This window comes from Calonectris borealis, chromosome 1 (assembly GCF_964195595.1).
Source record: "Calonectris borealis chromosome 1, bCalBor7.hap1.2, whole genome shotgun sequence".
Lineage (NCBI taxonomy): Eukaryota > Metazoa > Chordata > Aves > Procellariiformes > Procellariidae > Calonectris > Calonectris borealis.
The window spans coordinates 119,273,426-119,295,845 of record NC_134312.1 but is presented as its reverse complement, the minus strand read 5'-3'; the positions used below and the strand labels follow the sequence as shown (position 1 = coordinate 119,295,845).

General features: G+C 35.7%; 1 protein-coding gene across 5 annotated transcripts in view; it reads right to left on the bottom strand.

Annotated features, from left to right (window-relative positions):
- Positions 1-528: 528 nt before the first annotated feature.
- Positions 529-22,420, bottom strand: part of DYRK1A (dual specificity tyrosine phosphorylation regulated kinase 1A) — an 89,446-nt gene continuing 67,554 nt past the window's right edge. For all 5 annotated transcript variants that reach the window (XM_075172651.1, XM_075172641.1, XM_075172654.1 and 2 more), the window contains 9 exons: positions 15,841-15,933; positions 14,785-14,973; positions 13,868-14,015; positions 10,161-10,447; positions 7,663-7,809; positions 7,143-7,283; positions 6,539-6,845; positions 6,088-6,212; positions 529-4,851 (listed from right to left, as the gene is read on the bottom strand). In XM_075172651.1, coding sequence (XP_075028752.1) covers positions 4,228-4,851; positions 6,088-6,212; positions 6,539-6,845; positions 7,143-7,283; positions 7,663-7,809; positions 10,161-10,447; positions 13,868-14,015; positions 14,785-14,973; positions 15,841-15,933 — 2,061 coding nt within the window. In that variant the 3' untranslated portion in view covers positions 529-4,227. The remainder of the gene's footprint in view (positions 4,852-6,087; positions 6,213-6,538; positions 6,846-7,142; positions 7,284-7,662; positions 7,810-10,160; positions 10,448-13,867; positions 14,016-14,784; positions 14,974-15,840; positions 15,934-22,420) is intronic.

Genomic DNA, 22,420 nt, shown 5'->3' with positions numbered 1-22,420 from the left:
TGCAGTTCTAATATCCATCCTTCTAAGTAAAATACATCACTTGCCAAAGTCATATTGGATCACATACAAACTATCCTCAAAGACCAACTCTACTTTGTAGTCAGTTACTTGTGTAATTTTGACTAGAAAGAGACTTCCATACTCTTCAGAAGTTCCATATAATGATCTTATTGAAATATATTTGTTCTATAAATCAACACAACATATTCACCACTCTGTCAGAAGGTTAGAGTTTTAGATTACTTCCTCATTAAAAAAGGATGTTTCTGATATGTTTCAACAGGAATTATCTTCAAAGGTATTTAAGATTTTTCAGTTATCAAGAATGAAATATAAGCACATCGATGGTTTAATGAAAATAACGATGGTAGAGTGATAAACAATGATGACGAGTCACATCTATAGGTGAATCCAACCCTTCTGTAAACCAGTCCCATTCAGGTATCATTATACTTACAGGATGGAAGACTACATCCTGGAAGAGCAGCAGTTCTGAAAAGGACTTAGGAATCATGATGGATAATAATCTAAATTTACAATCTTTTAATGCAAATAACTGAGAATGAAAGATTTAAAAACGCAATCCTTGGAGGTATAAACAAACAAGCGAAGATATAAACCGAAAGGTTCAAGAATGTACCTGCACATACTAGACGCACACAGCAATACTGAAATTACTACCAGATGCTGTATGCAGTTCTTATGTCCACGCTTTAGAACGGATTTTAAAACATCTGAAGTTTCAGAAGAGCCGTAAAAGCTTTACAGTTAGAGATTTAAGGAAATCCATCTATATAGGTTATTAAAGTTAACATATTTTTATATGAATAAAGTGAAGTAGTTTAAAACTAGAGTAGTTATTTGTTATTCTAATAGGCAGCTAGCTATCTGATGGCCAGCAGCTGTAACTAAACAGTCCTAAAATTGAAGGAGGACTAAAAGTATGGAAAATAAACTAGCTGAATCACTCAAGAGACACAGAAAAATCCTCACGCTTGAAGAATCTCCATGAAAATCAACTACTTTTTTCAAAAGTATGTTCTACTGCACCCAAAAGATACGGACTTCATGATGCAGAAATATCTAGATTGAATTCTAGGGATAATGGCATGCCAGTCAGATTATTTAATTACCATGGTCACTTCTGGCCTTAAAATCAGCTAGTCTGTAATAGGTAGAAAGCTGCAGTGCATATAAGAACATTCAAACTAACAGATGATAATATAAAGAACTCAAACTACAAGTACAGTCCATCAGAATGAAGCAGAGCTGTGTTCATACATCAATGATTTGTATACCTTGCTGTTTCAATTAAAAACTCAGAATTATCTGTTATGCCTCCAACTTTTACTTTCATATTTTTAAGTCTGTTTCAATGTATCTGATATTTACATATTATAGTATAATTATACCTACCATACCATGGCTTGGAGTAGGTTAATTGCATAGGAAGATTTACTATGTTTACATTTTTTCTTAAATTACTCTTTCTTTAAAAAGCACAGTAAAGAGTCTGAGGACAAATTATTCAACTGTTTATCATACATAAGACTGCATGACTATAATACAAAGGGCTTGTCTTTTCATTTAACGTTACAATATACACAGCAAGTCCGGACTAGATCTTACAATCTGAACACAGGTATTTAACCTTTTCCATGCTGTTTATGTTTACAATGCACAGAAGTCCTGTAACCAAACTGTGTAGTAAAGCACACAAAACTGGACTGTAACATAACACAGTATGCAGAAGCACTGGATTTTATGATTTCTTCTTTATGTAGATATTTTTAACTGCTTTATTTTTTGGCGCTTGCTAAGGTGTGGCAACCCGCGCACACAAAAATTACCCAGATTTCATATTACCCTTATATTCCTAGACAGCAGTAAGTACTGGATTCCTTTTTATATTGCTAAACTCAGCATCCTGTTTCTAAGGTGACAGCTTTCCAAATCCTGTAAAATCACTGAGTTTAAAAAAAAAAAAGAAAAAAAGAAAAGAAAAAAAAAAAACAACACTTTCATCCACAGGGTTGACGTGTCAATACGAAAGAAATATGGATCGCTTGATTAAAAAAAAAAAATCATGATTTACAAAAAATGGTAATCCCAAGTATTCATTCCCATTTACATGGTAGTCAGCTGCTGCGTTGCCACTGCAAGCATAAAAAATTCCACCTTTTAGTCTGAAAAAATGACTTAGCCGCATGGAATCAACCAGTATGAACTCTGAATTTTCTGCTAAATTAACTTTTAAAAGGGCTTACTGGCAGAGGTAGATCACTGCTTCTGTAATATATAATGGGCAAACAATGTTAATCTGGGACAGGTAATCAATTAATTACCCTTATTCTTTCAAATGGTTTTCATGGAGCTTTTACTTTTCATATAAATAAGTCTCTGAATGGGCCCGTAAATTTTGCAACTGCCAAGCTGACTGTGTTATATTAAGGCAGCATTACCCAAAAATTAGGCACCTGTTAAATACAGCCTGCTAACCTCAGGTCTCACGTGAGTGTTTTGCTTTACCCAGACTATTCTTTTGGACCTGTTCATGCAATCAAGGTCTTGCCTTCAAGTTTACAATTATGTTAATAAGGAATACAAGAATCAACTGCTGGTTTCATAGCTTCTGGATCTAGTGTCCCTTTTACCTTCAGAAGCCTGAACACATTTATAATGTAACAGATGTTATAGTCTCGAAGTAGATGTCAATCTATTATGTTCAGTACACAGATTGCTGTAAATGTATTGGCTATGAATTCAACAACAGTTCCAGTTTTGTTTAAGCAATAGTACAGCCATAATTTTCAACTGACATTTAAAAATGGTCTAGTTACACCTTGTGTCAAAGTGCAGAACTGCTACATTATTGGTTACAGACATCTATGTGCTATAAAAACAGCTTTGGTACAATAAATTATCAAAAAAGAAAATAAATTTTTGTAAAATTCACAGCATAATTGTGAGGCAAAAAAGCAGTCACATAAAATTCTGCATTTTTAAAAATGTTCAGGATGAACAGAAGACGTCTTTGTGCAGAAGTAATGGTGGAGAAACCACGTGCCGAGAAAAAGCAAAAGAAAAAAGTAAAAAGCAGGAAGGGACACAGTTGTAGCTATTTCCATCAAACGCAAACCACTACTCCTGTGACCTTCAACCAATAAGGAAGTCAACTTTATGACACACGCAAAGTGACCTTGCAATACCTTACAATAAGTGGGTCACAAAAGTCTATTTTAAAAGAAAGGCCTCTTGAATTACCCATTCTCTGTGTTTTCAGCATTAAGGACTGTCTGCAAAAGCATGTCCAAAAGTGATTGCATCTGAAATGGTAGGCTCTTCTAACTTAAGAGTCCAAATCCATAAGGCCAAAGGTTATCCCAAAGACCACCACTTAGACCTCCCCAGGACTGGCCAGGACCGACCCGTTGATTGCTTCTCAGTGCACCTCAGTTATGAAACCAGTCATATTTCAATACTAACTGACTGTGGTCTCCAAAATATGAGACCCACAGAATCCCATTACAATTGCTGCTTTGATCCTCAGTAGATTCAGAAAAGGAGAGTTCTGATCACCGCCACTTAGCATGCTTAATGTGCCTTACAAACTCCGTTACAACCGTCCCTTTTTACAGCTGAAGAATATATATTTGTGTAATCTGAAGGTCCCTCTTTGTTACAGTACTGCATTTCTGTGCCCGTGTTTGTTTGGGGAACTAAAAAAAAAAAAAAAAAAAAATTACTCACTCCCCTCCCACCCAAAAACTTCAAAGGGCCTTTTTATAAATCATGTGCAATGCCTTTAAAAAGAAACTAGTTTGCAACTACAACTAACATTTGAACAATAACCCCTGTTGAATGACACCAAAAAAAAACCCTCCCCAAAAAAACCAAACTATGACTAGGTTGTGGCAAGTTAAAATGGGGGAAGCAAAAGGTGAACACCACTACGCTATCCGTTAAGGTGGGTCCGGACATGGCTCTTTAAAAAAAAAAAAAACCAAAAACCCAAAAAACCAACCAAAAAAAAGCCCCAAAAAAACAACAAAAAAAACTTCATTGTCCCTTTGCAATCTTTTCAAGTTTAAAAAAATAGTCAGCTTTGCCCTCCTGTAGCGGTTCAGTGAGTTTATCTCCTTCTGATTCAAGCAGCTTTGCACTTTGTTTTTGGAAAAACACCACTTCTATAAAAACACACAAGAAACAAACTTAGTTTCAGTTTAGTCACGAGCTAGCCACAGGACTTTGCTGAACACAAACTCCTGTCATGGGAGACTCTTCTCTATCAATCCCTTGTCTCATTGCAAGGTGTCCTTCAGTCATGTAATGAGCAGGACCTGTATTAGCAGAAAACTGGTATGTTGGATGTCCAGCTATGCCAGTTTCTTGGCGCGGATTAGAGTAGACTGTTAAATTCATGTCCATAGCTCCATTTTGTCCAAAGTCCAAGGTATTAGCAGCCACTGGGCGGTTCTGATAGGCCTGATTGCCTTGGTTACCAGTAGAGGAGGAAGATGTAGAGGAAGAAGTAGTTGAGGAAGACAGGGATGTCATGGAGTGGTGACTGTGGCCCACCTCCATAGAATCCTGGGTGGAGGAGCTGTTTGTTGGAGAATTGTAGACCCTCGGCCTGGTCCGGCTACCCAAGGCTTGCTGTCCATGATGGTGGTGGTGGTGGTGATGGTGGTGGTGGTGGTGAGAGCTATTTCCGTGATGATGATGTAATGCATTCTGTTGTTGAGGGGTTACATGGAAGGTGGTTTCTTGAACTGGATGGTTTTCAGCAGTGACCTGTGTAGGAGCTTCAGTGGCTGTCCAACCAATTGGAGGAGGAAACTGTTGTCGAACCTATGTTAATAAGCAAAATAAAAATTGAAATGCTTAATCAAATCTGTTCATTTGCAACATGAGAGATTAAGTTATTAAGGTCTATGATAACTTAACCAAACCTTGAAGTTGCAAGATTATTCTAGAAATGTAACCATGTAGTTAAGAAGCATTTCTAATACACTTTTCTAAATATACCTTAAGAAAAATGAATGCTTTTTTCAAACAGTTTAAGTAAGTCCAATATGTGACCTTACTGTCAAAATTATAGAAGCAGCTTTAAATAGTAAATAATATTTATACAACACCTAGACCAATAAGGCCCTGATCTCTGACTCAGGCCTCTGGATACAAATAGCATACTGAGCTAAATTAATACATTATAGTTCATATCTTGAACAGTGTCAACAGCATTAGAGGGGTACTACCCAGTCCTCTGGAAGAACACAGCTGATTAAAGATGATTAAAATAGCAAGATCTAGCTAAACTCCAATTTGTTGCATAAACTAAATTGTCTACTTGGGAGAAAAAGTTTGTTTTCTGTCAGCTGCAAAGAAGCACGTATGATCATCTTTTCTTTTCTTGTGAGTGTAATGTTTGGAGGCTATTGCTTTACACCTGTAAAAATGATTCTACATCTGTAAAAGCAATGAACAGAAATGATGCTGATTTATCACATTTCAGTTTTATTCGTCCAGGAATAAAACAAGCTAACGTACACTAATTTATATTTTTATCGGTTCTGTACTAAAATAAAAGTATTACTGAATTATTTGTAGTTCATTAATGAGTTGTTGCTTCTTTCCAAGAAGAAGTACTGAATAAACACTAATTCAGCCAATGATAATGTTGGTGAAGTACCTGAACACCGTAAAATGGAAGAACTCCAGCAGGAGTCCACTGAAGTACAAGCTAGTTCTTCACTGGGTTGGAAGATGCGTAGTTCTGTGTACCCTTATGTCCTGTGCAAGATGAAGCACTGACAGCTCCACCTGACTTACTGCTACTGATTCAAAACCTTCACTTCTGCAGAATCTATAGAAATTTTTACAGCTACCTGCAGTACTTTTGCCTATGTGACTGACCTAACATACACAGGACTATACAAGAGTTGGGGGTAAAAAACCAAATCTGATGGCTAGTTCTATATCTAAACCACTTCACTCCTGAAATGAAAGTGTTAATTAGTTTTAGAGATTTAATACTCTCAGGAAATTCATATAAATCAAACAGACCAAAGCTCTACTCAAGCATACCTGTGGGCTGTGTGTTTCACAGTCCATAGCTTGAACAGCAGCAGTGAAGTGTCCACCACTATGTCGATGCTGGTGTGTGGGGTCTGACCGTGCCCTTCCACTGTTGCTTGTTCCAGAAGATCCACCTATAAAATCATAACATGCACAATAATTAAAGAGAGACAAAATTTACAGTAAGCTGTAAAACAATGACAGCATAAAGACATTTAAACTGCTTCAAGGTAAAAATACAAGACCTATGATAATCACGCACATTTTTGCTCATCTACTTTTAATTTTTTGTTGGAGCAGTTACCTGTTCCAGCTGATTAAAATAATTGTTTTGATAAGCATGACTGACATATTTGTTTTTTAACAAAAAAATGAGAATGAGACGACATTTATCTGAGAAAGATTCCTTTGATGTGATTAGGAAGTATAATTTTGTTATCTGTTAATGAGAAAATCTTACCTGAGCTTGAAGATGTACTAGAGGTGGTTCCTGAAGACTGTGACTGCTCCATGGCAGGACTCGTAGACACACTGTTACTTGTGTTTGTACCTTCGTCTGCTGTTTTCTTAAAGAAACTATGCTGTAGGGCATAATAAGGTTGAATTCGTGTCTTAGGGTCATAATCAAGCATCCTTAAGATGAGGTCTTTGAACTTCAAGTAGTCAGCTACAGTATGACCCGATTCCCCAGCACGACGTCCACCTGGTCCTCCTGTTTCAACTCCTAGTATATTGTGAAGTTTACGAGTTCCGGGTGGTTTGTATTCCTGTTGGGAAGTTAGAAATTATTTGAAATCAAGTCATATATTAAGCCTTGAATGTGCATAGTTTAAACATGCTATAAAAGGAAGGAAGTCAAATAAAAGTAAGAAACTATTCAAAACTACAGAAAGTGTTATTTAATCAACCTGTCTTACAACGTGGAACAATAAAAAACAACAGCAAAGCTACATTTTCAATAAGGCAAGATGTAAGGCAAAGTAACATCTCACCTTTTTTTTTTTTTTTTTTTTTTTTTTTTTTAAAGAGACAGTCCATATCCTCATCCTAGTTATGTAACCTACCCTTTTTCCATCTTTGGTCTTCTTCAAGTTCCAAGCGCCATCTGGCAACTTCTCAAAGAACTTTCTTGCTTTTGGTGCTTGGTCAAGGATGTGGGTAGGTGGTATCCCCAAAACTTCCACTATTTTATTCATTTGATCCACCTGTTCCAAACAAAGAATATTTGTGAAGAACATGTAACAGACAGCTGAGCAGTGTGACAGAGTGATATTCTATAATCACATGAGAAGCAAATGTTAACTGCCCAAACAAGTTCTAAATTAATTGTGAGTTTAAGAAAAATCCAATATGTACAAAACAAATCAGAGAATAAGGAGTAAGAGGGGACCCAGAAACAGAAAATTATTAACAGGCAATTTAGAGTTCTGACAAAAGACATTGCTGTCATTGACGTTTATTCATTTTAGAATTACTAGACTTCCCTAATTTATGCAGTACAATTAAACAGATGAAAGTCATGATGAGAATGAACAAAACAAAAAAAAAAAATCAAATTGCTTGTACTGTAATATAGCTGCATACCTCATTTGCCCCACTAAAAAGAGGCTCTCCAGTGTGCATCTCAACTAAAATACACCCAAGGGACCACATATCAATTGCAAGATCATAAGGCATTCCCAGTAGCACCTCTGGTGATCGATAAAAACGACTCTGGATATATTGGTATATCTGAAATAAAAGCATCTAAAGGTAATACACAGCATCCAAAGAGCACTATTATGATTCTGTATTACAAAACAGAACTACCTGAAATACATTTTTAGTGTACGGAAAGCCAAGCTATCAGTGATACTAAAAAGTATCCATACATTACATTTATAAAAATATGCAAATGTTAATTCTTAAGAAAATACTAGCATTCACACTCACAAAAAAAAAAAGGAAGAACGGAAAAAAAGTGCAGATTCACTCATGATGACAGTATTTTACACTTTAGGGTTGATGACTGTAATCTCATGCAATTACAGGTAATCACACAACAAAATTTGAGTCTGGTATCACCCAAATAAAAACTATTCCCAAGCCACATCAGAATCACATAACACTTCAGACAAAACCTACAGTAAAAGATCAGAAGCAACAATTATGATGTGATGAAATGAGATTAAATTATCGGGTCGTTCCAGGAACTAGAAAACAACACATGGGAAAAAGCAACCTCCTTCTACCCCAAACTATCCTGCTCATTTCACAAGACAGATAATTCTATCTAGATTCTTAACTTGAAGACTGGCTTAACCATAGGCATATCAAAAAAAAGAAAGAAACAAACAAAAAACCTTAACCAAAAAAAAACCCACCTCCAAAACCCTTAGCAAAAAACAACCAAACAAACAGAACTGTACTTTATATGCTAAGTAACATGCAATTTTATCCAGCACTTTCCACAAAGGTACTGATATTTCCTTACCGCTATTTAAGTTAACTTTAATGAGGAATTACACTAGGTTTTTGTATTTGTGCTTCTTAATGTCTCAAAATTATCTTATTATTGACCTAAACAATCGAGATCTGATTTCACCTCCTAGTGTATTCCTTCACCCCTGACTGAAAAGTGTCTAGTTTATAGCAAAAAGTCCTTTTATTAATCTAAATATGTGTCTCACCACTGCTTTCAATATAATATTCAATATTCTGACCTGCTTTTCCCAAACTTATTATGGGAAAAAGCGACGGAGTGCTACTGGCCAGTCCCAACTCCTCGAAAGAGAACTGGGGGACTTCTGTTAAAGTTAGTCCATGAAGTTTCTTAATTCTTCTCATATAATGATGCCATCTGCAGTATTACTAGTCATACTTCTGAAACGTCATCTCTTTTGCAAATGTTGCATATTTTTGGGAGGTTTTTTGGTTGGTTGGTTTGGGTTTTTTAACACCCAGCTTTCTCAATGAAAAAAGATATCATTCACAAATTTATAGATAAAACTGCCAAAGGTACATGACTGACCTGGGAAGGCTCAAAATCCTTTTTTCAAAGCAACTAAAGTCTCACTTCTATCTGTAGAAGTCTTCCTTACCTCTCTAGCTAACAATTTTTTTTCAGTGCAAACAACTAAAGCAAAGGTACCCTGAATGGAAGTGGTCACTTGCTCAGCCAAATATAATTCTTTCAACCAGGAAAGAATCTATTTGTACTAGACTGTAAGGTGCACACTGAACAGTACAACCTGATAAACTTTTCAGTGAGCAAATTGTCAGTACAAATCAAACACTTGAGGAATACGATTCAAAGCTCTTCCTAAAGAAAACAAGCTTTGGCATGCAAGCAGAATTATTTATGATCTTAATATATTATACTAATAGTTATTGTATATATTTTAACATTTCTTAAAGCAAATATAGAGCTAATTGGCTATGCTGGATAGACTATCCTCAATAGATTCTAACAGCTCAAATAAAAAACGCACTCATCTTCAAAGTACATGAACAACAGGACACAATTACAAATTTTTGGACAACTACTTAATAGTACAGATCTATCCTAATCTGAAAAACTGTCCACAGAAAGCAATCTGGCCCTTTGTCCTGGAAATGCTCTGCACATATGCATCTTTACTCATAGTAATACCGCCACTAAACTCAATTCAGTATCTTTAAGAGCCAGCTACTGCACTGTCTTGACCCTCAAGTATCTTATCATCTCCAAGGCACACTAGAGGACATGCTAAAGTGGAAGGAGTAATACATATGGAATAAGAAAATAATAAAAGAGTATTTTATTTAATACCACTGCACACTTCTACAATCAAGTGCTGATGCATTCTGCATTAACATAGCATAAAAACATAACCGAGGAGAAAAGAGAGATGGAAAGTTTATCACTATGGTGAAAGTTTATCTACTACGGCACTAAAATTCATACTTGAGGCTCCTACACCCTATGTAAAAGTTAGTTACTATTTCATTTAAGTCACCATTAATAAAGTTTAAATTAGCTATCTACGTATTATGACTTTAAAATATTAAATTTTCCATACGTATCCAACAGTAGCATAATTAGAATTTTTGCCAATACTCACCCTCTGTCCAAGTTGACACGAACTGCCAAAATCAACAATCTTGATAGCACTTCGTTTGGGGTTACAGAGCAGGATATTCTCAGGTTTTAGGTCACAGTGAATGATACTAAGTTCAGGAGTCGCCAGAAAAAGCAGTGCAGTGCACATTTGCTGTGCAAATTTTCGTGTCAGGTTCAATGAGACACCTCTGAAGTTGGTGTTCCGCAACAGATCATACAGATTGTAGGACAGCATTTCAAAGACTAAGCAGAGATGGTTTCGGAACATGAAGTGGCGTTTCAAATGCACTTTAAAAAGGGGAAGAAAATAATTAACATATATCCTGTGTGGTAAGTATTAAATACTAATTACAACACAATGCTTAAATATTTTAATCAATATGTAGGAAGTTGACCTGGGAGTAAGATGATACAGTGTTACTTCTTTTTTCCTAGATCTATGGTTATTTACGGAATATTGCTGCCATGCCTAGGGTACAGGGGGACATTTTACACACCTGAAGTGTCCTCAGGTGTACCCCAGTAAAGCTGTATTAACCAAAAAATGATTTAAAAGATAGAAGAGATATTTTTTCAAAATAAGCTATCACTTCCCTACTAGCAAAGCCAAACACATTTGTGGGTAAATAAAAAATAACAGAAAAAAAGACAAGAAGCATAAACTGTGTATAATGCAACCTTTGTCACAACACTTTTGATCTTTTTCAGGAGACAGCTCATTTCTCTACGCTCCTAAAGCTAAAATTGTATTCACTCGACTTGAATACAGGTTGGAGAAAAGTGCACATACAGCAGCATTCTCAACAGTAAAGCAGATATCACACTTTAGACTGAATTCTTTATTAGGAATTTCCCTTACATTTACAGAGAAAATATTTGACTGTCAGATTCATTTAAAATATACTAAGTCACTACTGCAATTTATAAGCCATGACTTCAACTGATTACTTAAATTAATAAAACTGATAAATATCCCAAAGGCATTATATTCATTTCAATCAGGCATAATCTCAATTTATGAAAGCAACCAATCCAGTCCAAATCCAATCAATTTTTTTCATGAAATAGGTGAAAAATTCATCACATTAATCTGTTTAGAGGCAAGCAGGGTTTACCAGTCTGTCAATCATTCAGGTTGGTTGCCAGAAGTAAAAGAAAATTGAAATAGGAAAAATACTTCAGCCCTCAGATAAAAAGCAACACACTCCCCTTTTTGCCGTAATAAAATCTTGAACCAATATTAGCGCAATGAGAATTCAGACTTTCAATTAAGGTCATTACTTGGTGTCCTATTGATTTTTTTTTCCTCCATTATCATAAGCCAGTTCTTCATGTGTCCCTTGCAACTTACCTGTAACAATATCATTTGCTTCCACCCTGATGCCAGTTCCTGCAACACATCATTGTCTAGACCTTTCATATTCTCTCATCTTTGCCATATTTCACTATCCTCCCACCATGAAAGCACCAGCACCTTTTCATGTCCTTGTGGTCTTCCTACCCTTGATTCAAATTCCTCCCCACACCACCTAAGCTTGCTGGACCTGTCAACTTGGCAAGAAACACCACTTGCTCCAACTGATTTGTAACTACCAGCATGCTACTGGCCAGCTAGTACTGCTTGCAACCACCACACAGCTCAAATAGTTTGGATAAGACCTGAACTTGCCACATTTTTCCTTCAGTGAAAACATGACATTTGAACATTTCTCCTCCACTCTGCCACCAACTTTCACAAAACTTGATGACCTTAATGCATGCTTACACTTGTGCTATATCTGAAGGGGACCAGCAGGTACTAGAGGAGATCTGACAAAAGCATAAGCAGTTAAACTTCACATCCTTAGAAAAATCAGGCTACAGAACCATGTTCTCCCTAAAGTCTACATTTTACATCACACAGTATATTGTAAAACTTGCAATGCTTTCAGCTTTATTCAAGCTATTCTCAGCATCATGTATCTGAAAGCCTATGCAAGTGTGAACTGTCTACATGTCCTACAGACAACTTATTTTTTACATTTATATGCTGAATGCTTCAATTAAGTTTTGCAAAGTTGCAAAAGTATGTTCATAAGCAACTGTTCACAAGTAACTTTTCCAGTGAAGTGCCTAGAGATCTCAGTTTTCCATGGTCAGTTTTTGCACAGTATGCAATACAAGCTATTCATTCAAAACATTATCTACTTGAATTTTTTGATCTTTACTGATGCTGTCATGTTCATTAAATAATGTGTTAAATAAAAGGGGAACTATTCAAATATACCCTAATAGATCTGGAAATCAGCTTGAAATAAGCCTGAAGCAAGCCTAAAATCACCTGCCTAAGCAAAGGCAGTATATACTATTTCTCCACGGTTCAAAATTATCAGAACCTTTTTTTCCTTTTTTTTTTTTTGTTTCAGCACTGCTCTCTATATAAAGGCATCCTGCCTTTACTCACAGACGGAGATTATATGATGTTTTGGTCCATTTCATTTTACTTGATGTTCCAAACAGACTTGCTAAAAATTTAAAATTCCAAGAGCTTATTTGATGATGCCAATAGTGTCTTTATTTGCTGCGTATTAACCTGAAACTGGTCATGTCTTTAACATTCCTGAAACATCTTTTTGATATAGAATGTTGTCAAGTTTAGTTTTTGTTTTATGTAAACACGTTATTAATAAATTTAAGTTAAAAATACCTTTAAAACTTCTACACTGAATATATAAAATGTATCCTAAAGATAATATTCTATAAAACAAGTTAAAATGTAACTGAATACTGATCAGATAATTTAGTATCACTGTGTATTAACATTATTTCAAAGGTTTCTTTCTAAACTTCAGGAAGAAAAATTAGTAATCCAATATATACATGCAAATCAGAAAAGCATAGCTGTTAGTATTTCAGCTTCTACAGACTAAAGGATGCTTAAAACCAGTTTCATTTTCCTTAAATAATCTTTTTTCATACTTCTCCATCTCTCTTTACAACATGCTGTTGCTTTCCTTCCATCATCTTTTTGCCCAATTCTCCACTCCAGAGGATAGACAGGATTTAATAAACTTTTTACATGAGCTGACTTAATTTCATCATTATTATAAAGTTCAAATAACATTATAATAGTAAGTCAAGGGAAAAGCATTCCAATCTAGAGGAACCCTCCAAATCGTAAGCTTTAAAATATTTTCTGAGCTATAAATGGGCAGGTCTTAACATTTACACAAGTCTTATCTCAGTTTTGTTATACCAAATTTTCAACTTTAAACACACATGATCAAAAAATAATGATTAAGTTAGCCATAAAACTACTATATGATGCTGGTTTACATTCAACATGCATGCTGTTATCCACGACACTTCTGAGATAATTTAAGATATATTCAAAGTAGTGAAAGAGATGCAAACTACTACAGCTTCTGTGGAAAAGCTGATCCATAGCAACTTCTTCAGGTGTCCATACCATTAACTGGAAAAAGAAAATTCTACAAAAGATCTCAATGCTACAAAGCAACAATCCTGTTATCCCAAATAATTTTATATATTCTTCTTCTGGATTTGGTCCTGTTGCAAAGCAAACTGGAAAATTTGCAGTAAATAATAATTTTAAAAGTTGTATTATTCTTTTCATTTCTTTAGCACCAGAAGCATCCTACGCTATATAGCAAGATCAAAATATTCATAATTTGATTAAATAAAAAAGAAGAATAACTATTCAAATACCTATATAGTACTTCATCTCAGTGTCATGTTTGTTCATAAGCTCAAGCAGTCGCACTTCAATCTGGGCTTGGTTTAAGAAAGCCTTCTTGTTTTTTATTATTTTGATAGCCACCCACTCCTGTTCCACTCGATCATAAGCCTTTACAACCTGAAAGAGAAAAGTCAAATACATCAGTAAAATCTCTCGAGTTTTCAAAATACAGCAAAACTCACTTTTTAAACTTTCCTCACTTTCTGAATTCAGGGTAAACCTTTCTAGAACTTTAGTTCTTTCCAGTTAAATTTCTTTTCTTAAATTTCTTCTCTTACTTGATACTACAATAAAGCCACAATTGATCATGTGACATTTATTGTAGTGATGTCACAAAGTAGAACGAGGCTCCACTGAGCTTCACTGAGGCTTCATTAAGGCAGGCATTATATCCAAAGGCAATTAGCAAATAATCAAAAACAATACTGTAGAACAACTGGCAAAGTCTCAGAAAAACTAACAAAAACAACAACAAAAAAGCTCCATGCTCCTTCCAGCCTTTTTCTCAAGCCTTGGCTACAGCTACAAACAGTCAAAATAAATGTTACTAAGTAATATTTGTAATAGGTAATCCCTAGCACTGGACTATTGTTTTAATTCAAAAACCCAAGCCAAACAGCTAAAAATGTGAACTGATAGGAAAAGGCTGAGGATTTGCAAAATGCTTTACCAGATCTCCATACTGAAGTGTATTATGTATCTGTAGTAACTCGTTATCTGTAGTAACAAGAAACAGCACAAAATACGAGTGTCTTGAGCAGGCACTCAGCATAATAGGATTAAGAAAAAAAGAGTTTAATTTCAAAATGGAACAGGAATACCACTTCAACTGAAACGCGTATTATGATTCACATGAATTATCGGTTGCTCAGCTGATACACATTACCTGTCCAAAGGATCCTTTGCCTATTAAAGAGTCAATTTCATAACGATCCATCCACTTCTCCCCATTTTTTACAATATAGTCATAGTTGTCATCATCATAGCCATCATTGTAAACTTTTCTCTCCTTTTTGTGACTGGAATCATCTCCTTGGCCCTGTTGATGCCGCCGTTTTTTTTTTGCATAGTAAACCTAAATGTGAAAAGTATATTGCTTAAGAGCACTTTTTAGAACAGCAGTTCAATAAAGAATAGAATCAGCTGTTTATAATCATCATACCTAATCCTGTGATTTTAAAATGCAACTTCTACTACTGGAAAAACAAACAATACTCTCTTGCTATCACTCTATTTGAAGTCAAGTCATTATACCAAAGCAAAGTCTTGAATAATTTAAAAACTCAGAAAGCAGATCTAAATAAACGTACTAGTAACACTGGTCCCTAGAGTTCATAGGTGCAAAAAGAAAAAATACATCACAGTACACTATACACACAGCAAAATTAAAAATGGTAAGTAGCCTGCAAACAAGAGTTATCAGTTGCTCTTTCCACAAGACTGGAAAAGAAGAATTCCAAAGAAGTCAGTAATCACTGCAGAAACCCCTTCACATTCCCTACAATTGCCAAAGAGTTAGAAACTAACTGATGCATTCGTATATTAACCACATAATTTTTATATCTTACATTTCCCAATAACATTTAATTAAATAATTTAGAGAAAACACTTTACTATTTTCCTTAAAAGTCCTCAGACACATTCATAAAGGTTTATAGCATGAGCTAAGAGCGTGTTTGTGCCACTCATATTTCCTTATCATGCAGCAGAAAAAAAATGTTTATAAAGCAACAGAAAATAAATTCCAGGATAAAAAATTTCCTATGTGCTAGACAGAAAGCAGGACCATGACATCAATGATCTCAAATGAGATGTGAACAAGACAGAAAGCTTGATTTTTCTTATCTCTTCATGAGATTACTCATAGAAAATATACTTAATAACGTATTGTAAACAAAACCTTCACGTCGATACACATTACAAAGATAGCTAGTGCCATTACCTCATTAATATGCTTGTATGTTTTGATCAAATCTACGGAGAGTTTCCTCAGTGGAGCAGTGGCTGGATCACGGAAAGTTTGGGGCATCCGTCTCTGTAATATGACCATATCATAACTTAGAGAAAAAGCTAGGACTTTAATGGTATAATTATTACACCAAATCATGATATTCCTCATGGAAATGAGTTATTTCATTGCAACATTTTTTTCTTTAAGCTGACATTAAAAAAAGAAAAACAAATATAGGAATCAGAAGAAATTAAAAAGTAACTTAAGTAAACTGTTAATATATTTCATTAATCAAAAGAAAGAGAAATAAATCCCAAGATTCCTACCTCTCCTCTCTCTTATGCCTAACAGGCTTAATCCCAATAAACAGTTTTTCCTCAGTTAAATAGACAGCTCCTTTGACAACAGAGATTCTTGCTGACATTACTCCTCTACCTCATGATTGATACATAAACTGTAACCGTATTTAATGTATAGTTGCATTAAAACCACAAATGGAAGTTAACAGTAATAACTACAGGAGAACTGTGGCAGTTTGCCACATTTAAACTGTATTAAATTAAATAAAAAACCCTCAGGTCTACCATGCTTTGCAATATCCAGGCCTAAATCTAAATCTAAAACCTAAAGAAAATCTAAAGAAATCTAAAGCATGCACACGAACACCATACCTACTTTCAAAGTTTTAAAACAAAGTCCCTGAAAAGGTAGTTATGTTCCTCGTTTCTGTTTCCTAAAATTGACTACATTTAGAACAAAACCATCTTCAATAGCAGGCCTTTTTTTTAATTGGTTTCCTTATGTCTTTGCACACATACACCATGTAAATTCTGGATCTACCAATCAACTTCTTTTCCTCCTTAAGATTTGTCTGAGATCTCAGATGATAAAGTTCCTGAAAAGATAAAGTTCCAAGTGGCAAGCTGGAGGTGAGTTGCATCCCCAGTAAAGAGAAGGCAGAAAAAACTAAGTCACAAATAATTTCATTTAGCTAAAGCCAACTACCTGCTCAGCAGACGCTTACTTAACACCACAACTGTGCCACCAGACAAGCTCTGACAACTCCCCTGTCTCACCCAGCGAGAGTGTCAGGTGGAGAGCTAGGAGAAAGAGTGGTAAGGTTAGTGTGACTGGTCCCCTAGCCTGCCTCTCTCTACTCCCTTCTCTTCCCAATGACAGAGAACCACATGGCAAGTTTAAGCAATTCCACTGGAGAAAAGCTTGTTTCATGATGTTAAAGCTCCTTCTACTTCCTTACTCATTATTAAGAGGGTTAGGTGACTGAGCGCCACCACACTCAGCCTTACAACTCTCATCTCCCATTATCTAATCTCATGCCATTAAATATGCTCACGCTCATAACTCTCTTCACTTCCAAGAGCTTAATCTCATCTGCTGCCTCCTATTACAGCTAAACTGATACGCAGCCTCCTGCAGAGCTGAGGAAAGAGCATAAGCCATCAACAAAACTAACAAAACTGATTTTTATATCAGTATTGCTGAACTAATAAACAAACTGGAAAACGAACTCCTCCTCTATCTTTTATGGTATCACTTAATACTTACAGTGGTGGCTGTGCAAATAGCTCACTTTTTTTGCTCAAAGACCAAATGAAAAAAATCACGTTGACGTGACCCAAAATAGTTCTCACAGAACAATACAGAAGCAATAAAGAGAGTTTGCGCTTCTGAAATTGGACGTGAACTCAGGTACCCAAGCAACCATACTAGAAAGCTCACACTTTCCTCCGGTGGATGCGCAGACCGCACCGGGGGGGAAAGAGCGTGTGAGCAAGAGTGAGAGAGCAAGACAGAGCGTGAACAAGCGAGAGAGCTAAAGAGAGGGGGGAAAGGCAAGACACTTCCAGTAAGCTTACTGCATCTGCATGAGGCTAGGACTCCCAACACTCCATATACAGGTACAACACTCCATGGAGCTGGAGGCTCCTAAGAAACGGCAATTCAAAGCTTTGATGCACACCACTCCAAATAGGCCCACATAACATTTTTACACCCCTGCAAGACTGCTGACTTCTGGTCTTTTTGATTAGGGAATGTTTCTCAAGAGATGGTGCGGTACAGTTAAACCTCCCTCAGGGAATTTTAACCCAAGTCATGCCCTAGGTGTTTGTTCCAGTCAATTCACTGTTGGATATGCCCACTACCATCAATTTCCCTTAAGCAGGTTTACAAAATTAATTCCTTAATTCTTTTTTATTACAAGCACGACCATTTTGTAAACATGAGGAAAGTCTGTTTTAAAGTTTCCTAAACAAACTATTTGACATTTACAAAACATTTTTGTTTCTTCCTTTCATCTGTCAAACAGACGTGAACCATTAAGCAAATCACACCTAAGTATAATCTCTTTTGGTTCTCTCCCCCAGCACTGTTAAACAACTAAGTGGCATCTAGTCCTAATCCCAATTGTCACTTACAGGCTTTTCAAATGCCAGTATTTCCTTTAAATTTCTTAACCTGACTTAAAGAGATTATTGGAACACGGAAACACTGGTAGATTTTGCTGGTAAAAGAAACCATGCTGCGGTGCACGAATACTGGCAGGGACCAGTCTCTGCCCTAGGCTGACATGACCAGCACAGGGTCTCTGTTACGCAGGTTACGAGTTTTGAGGAAAGAGTCTCAGTGTGGAAGAACTCCATAGTTCAGAACAACATTCAGACATAAAGTCGCTCTAATTTGTTTATTTTCTAATTTTTAAGTAAAATTTACTTGCTTACTTAAAAAAAAAAAATCTTCTAATTTCAACTCTGAAATAAGCAGCCTGGTGAAAAAAAAAATCGTCTAATTTGTTGCTGATTTGTTTAATCATAAATAATTAAAATTCTGCAGGCTACTCCAATGTTGCTTGCAGCCAGTACCTTATTTGAAAATTGTGCTTTTAATTGTGCATTTAGACAATGAGACATTTCTGAGGATACACTTTAACCTGTATGAACTTTTTAACAGGTACTATTTTGCTATCCTGGTTTTATAAAGTTTTGGGGGGGAGAGGAGAAAGAATTGACCTTTTCTTCCTCCGCCTGTTATATCGCAAAATATCTAACATTCTCTTCTTTTTCCAAGATCTTTTGGACACTCTTGCTCCCTTCTTCCTGATGATGGAAGACTATGGAACAAAGTGATCATTATCCATTTTATACAATAACACTCTCAAATTCTTTATCATTGGGGTAAAATACTGGTTTCCCTCTTGGCTTCAAAGAATGCTCAACCACAAAAGAAAAAAAATACAAAGTAAAAAAAAAAAAAGGAAAGAAAAAGAAAAATCCTGTTGCACAAGCTTCAGTCTCTATCTGGTGGCCAGAGAGCAACATTGCAACCCCAGAGCTTCCTAAAGGTAGAACACAAATCAAAAGATATGCTTGTATTTCAAGATTGAGAGACAAGAAGCTACTTTCATTACAATTATATATGTCAGTAAATACCCATCACATTCTGACTGGTCCACACTTATGCCTCAGTGGAAACTGTACAGCTACCTGGGATGGTACCATGATGAAAATTACAAGTAAGGAACTGAAATTTTATTTTCTTACCTATTAACCAAAGACACATGACATAGTGCTGAGAAGCAACCTGTAACTAGTCTAAACAAAGAAGAATCAAATAAATACAAAAAAAGGCAACCAAGAGCCCCACTTACGTGTACTCAACACAAATTTGAGACAAACCATGTTTTAAGGTAACTATGATTTTTAACTCAGATATGTTATTTCAACTAGCATAGTCTTTGAGGTTTAATGAATGAAGGAACAGACAACATAATTCTCTCTTTGGACATATGCTTTGTTATCTAAAAAACAGATGGCACTATTCCTTACTAAATGCATTTTATTTTGATTATGGGAAATTCCGAGCAGAGATATATATTCTGTTAATGGAATGCTTTAATTCAGATTCTTTTAAAAAAGAAAGATCCATCACCATCCACATTCATTAAAAAAAAAGAAAGAAAAAAAAGAGAAATGCTGCTTGCATATAGTACATGTTACATTTTACAAACAGAATAAATAATGAAGATTTTATATTATAAGGGTAACTTTTAGCAAGAATTCAAATTGTAATGACCTATTTAATAGACTCCTATATTAAAGAACTGAATGGACCAGTCTCAACTGCTACGCTACTTGCTACTCAAAACCCTTCTTGCATCACAATAATATAGGATAGGAAGTCAGCACTAATCCTGTATTGTAATGGGCAGCCACATAATAGATGGTGTCTCCCAAGGGTCAACAAAACAGATGTTTAATTGCTATAACCACAAGCCACAGTAACACTTCCCCATAACATACAGCAAACTTCAGATTTTTAGAAAAATGACCAAAGAGAAAAAAGTGTATGTGCCAGAGAGCAAACCAAGAGAAATTCAAGACTATTCTTCAAACTGACTGTACTCAGAGCCAGAACTGTATGCAGGTAGGGACAGAATTTCAGTCGAATTACTTTAATAATTGACTTGTGTTCTCTGAGTATTTCCCCCCCCCCCCATTCTGGCTTCCTTTGTCAAATAAATAAGGTTGCTGAATAAAAGTAATAGTAAGAAACAGATAAGTTTAAAGTTAAATAAATAAATAAAACCAGCAAGGAAAGAAGGGTCATCTACCAAGATTTCATCCTGCCTGATTCAGCCTGACCATTTTAAAAAAACGCAGTGGGGAGCAGGGGGAGTAAGAGAAAGGGAACGAAAAAACCCACTCTGACATTCTTGCTGCCGGAGCATAAACACATTTTTCTAAAAAATGTCCGAGACAGATGGAAAGTGAGAGAAATGCTCTTACTGAAATGAATTGCCTGTTCACATTCATGACAGTGTCTGGTGAAGTCTGACCATCACTAATAATAATGTTGCTGATGAGGCAGCTGAAGTAACTGAACTAAGGATTTGCTACTGTCTGCTAGAACACATTAACTTTGCAATGATCTAGCTGCAATCAATAAAATCTCTGGCCAACATCTGGTGAGTAAAATCTAGAATTTTGCAGGTGATAAGTGATATTAGATACATATAGAGAGAAAGACGTTTAGCATTCAGCCTGACCTTTGAATTCCAGGTGTTTTGTGAAAGCTAAACTGTTGGAATTTGTTACCAAAATCTGCCCAGGAATCTCACCTCAACTTCTTTATCAGGTAAATCAATTTTCTAATCTTTTGTACTTAACTGAAAAAAGTTTCAGGCAATCTGAGTATCCATGATGAAGATAAACATTAGCACAGCACAAAAGAAATGCTTGTTTGAAGTTGTGAAAACTTTTAAGCTCTTATCTTATAGTCACATCTTGAACTCTTAAGATGCAACCAGTTGAAACTGGACAAAGAAATATTACTGTTTGTTACTGCTAAAGGAGAAAGGTCCCACAGATCTTTTCTATTCTCTCTAGGCTACACGCTCTTACTGCTTTCCTGAAGCTGGCTCTGGCACTCGTCAGAGAGGTAAGACCACACAACCAAGAGCGGGACCCCATCCTGCCAGCAGGCCCAGCAATTGGTGAATCACAGATTTAAAGTAAACCCTTACAATCCAGCAGTTTTCGGGAAACAAAAGCCTTAAGCCTAACTACTGAAGACAAAAAAATAAAAAAGGAGAGAGCTGGAAGTTTTTAACTGTAATTTAAAACCTCATAAATAAGTGAAAAACAAAGCAATCTGGTTGGCTTTGAAGTATCTTCATGTTATTTTTCCTTGCCAATGATGAGGTGAATAAGTTTTGGCCACCATAGCCATAAAGCAATAGGTGCACGAGAAGATTATGTAAATAATATCTGAAGGGTAACGTATAATATAGATACACGTAATTTATATAACTTTAATATAAATTGTCATTACTGTTTCCTAACCTTTAATCTGCAACTGCGAATGATTCATAAAATACCAGAATATGGTCTGCAAGCCATTACAAATCAAAAAGAAGCAGGACAGAGCAGGGAAAAAACCCAATAAATTAACATTCAAGGCCTAGCTTCCCCATTATTTGGTTATGAATGAAAATCATTACCGGAACTTGAGCAAGACAATACTCCTCCAAAAGAGGAGTCAGTCCTCAGAAAAAGAAAGACACAAACATAACCTGAAAAAACATAATAAGGCAGATCATCTTTGCTATTTATCAAAATGACATCGTTTACTGAAAATGCTGCTGTTCTACATGCTAAAGCTTAACGCCTACTCTTAGCAACTGACAAGCAGTATCCTTATGTATCTTGCTGCAGCCTGAAGAAATTTACTTTTAGAGAGGACCTACTTGCTATCTATTATTTCTATAAAACTTCAGCATCCCAAAAGCTGAGACTTCATCCTGGGTTTTATTTTCAAGAAAGTTAATTTTGTTTGGATTTTGACAAAATAGTCTGTTTAGTATTTTGCAAAGTTCAGCAAATGTAGCAATCAAGAAAGTAACCTTTGTATTCTCGATTCCATCAATGGAAGATTCACTCAAAGATATATTAAGCTGCTCCGCAAATTATTTAACAGATGCTTAGTTAGTAAGAAGCGAGTTTATTGAAACAATGTAATATTTCGGTGAGGAGAGGGCAGACTTTCCTCGCAA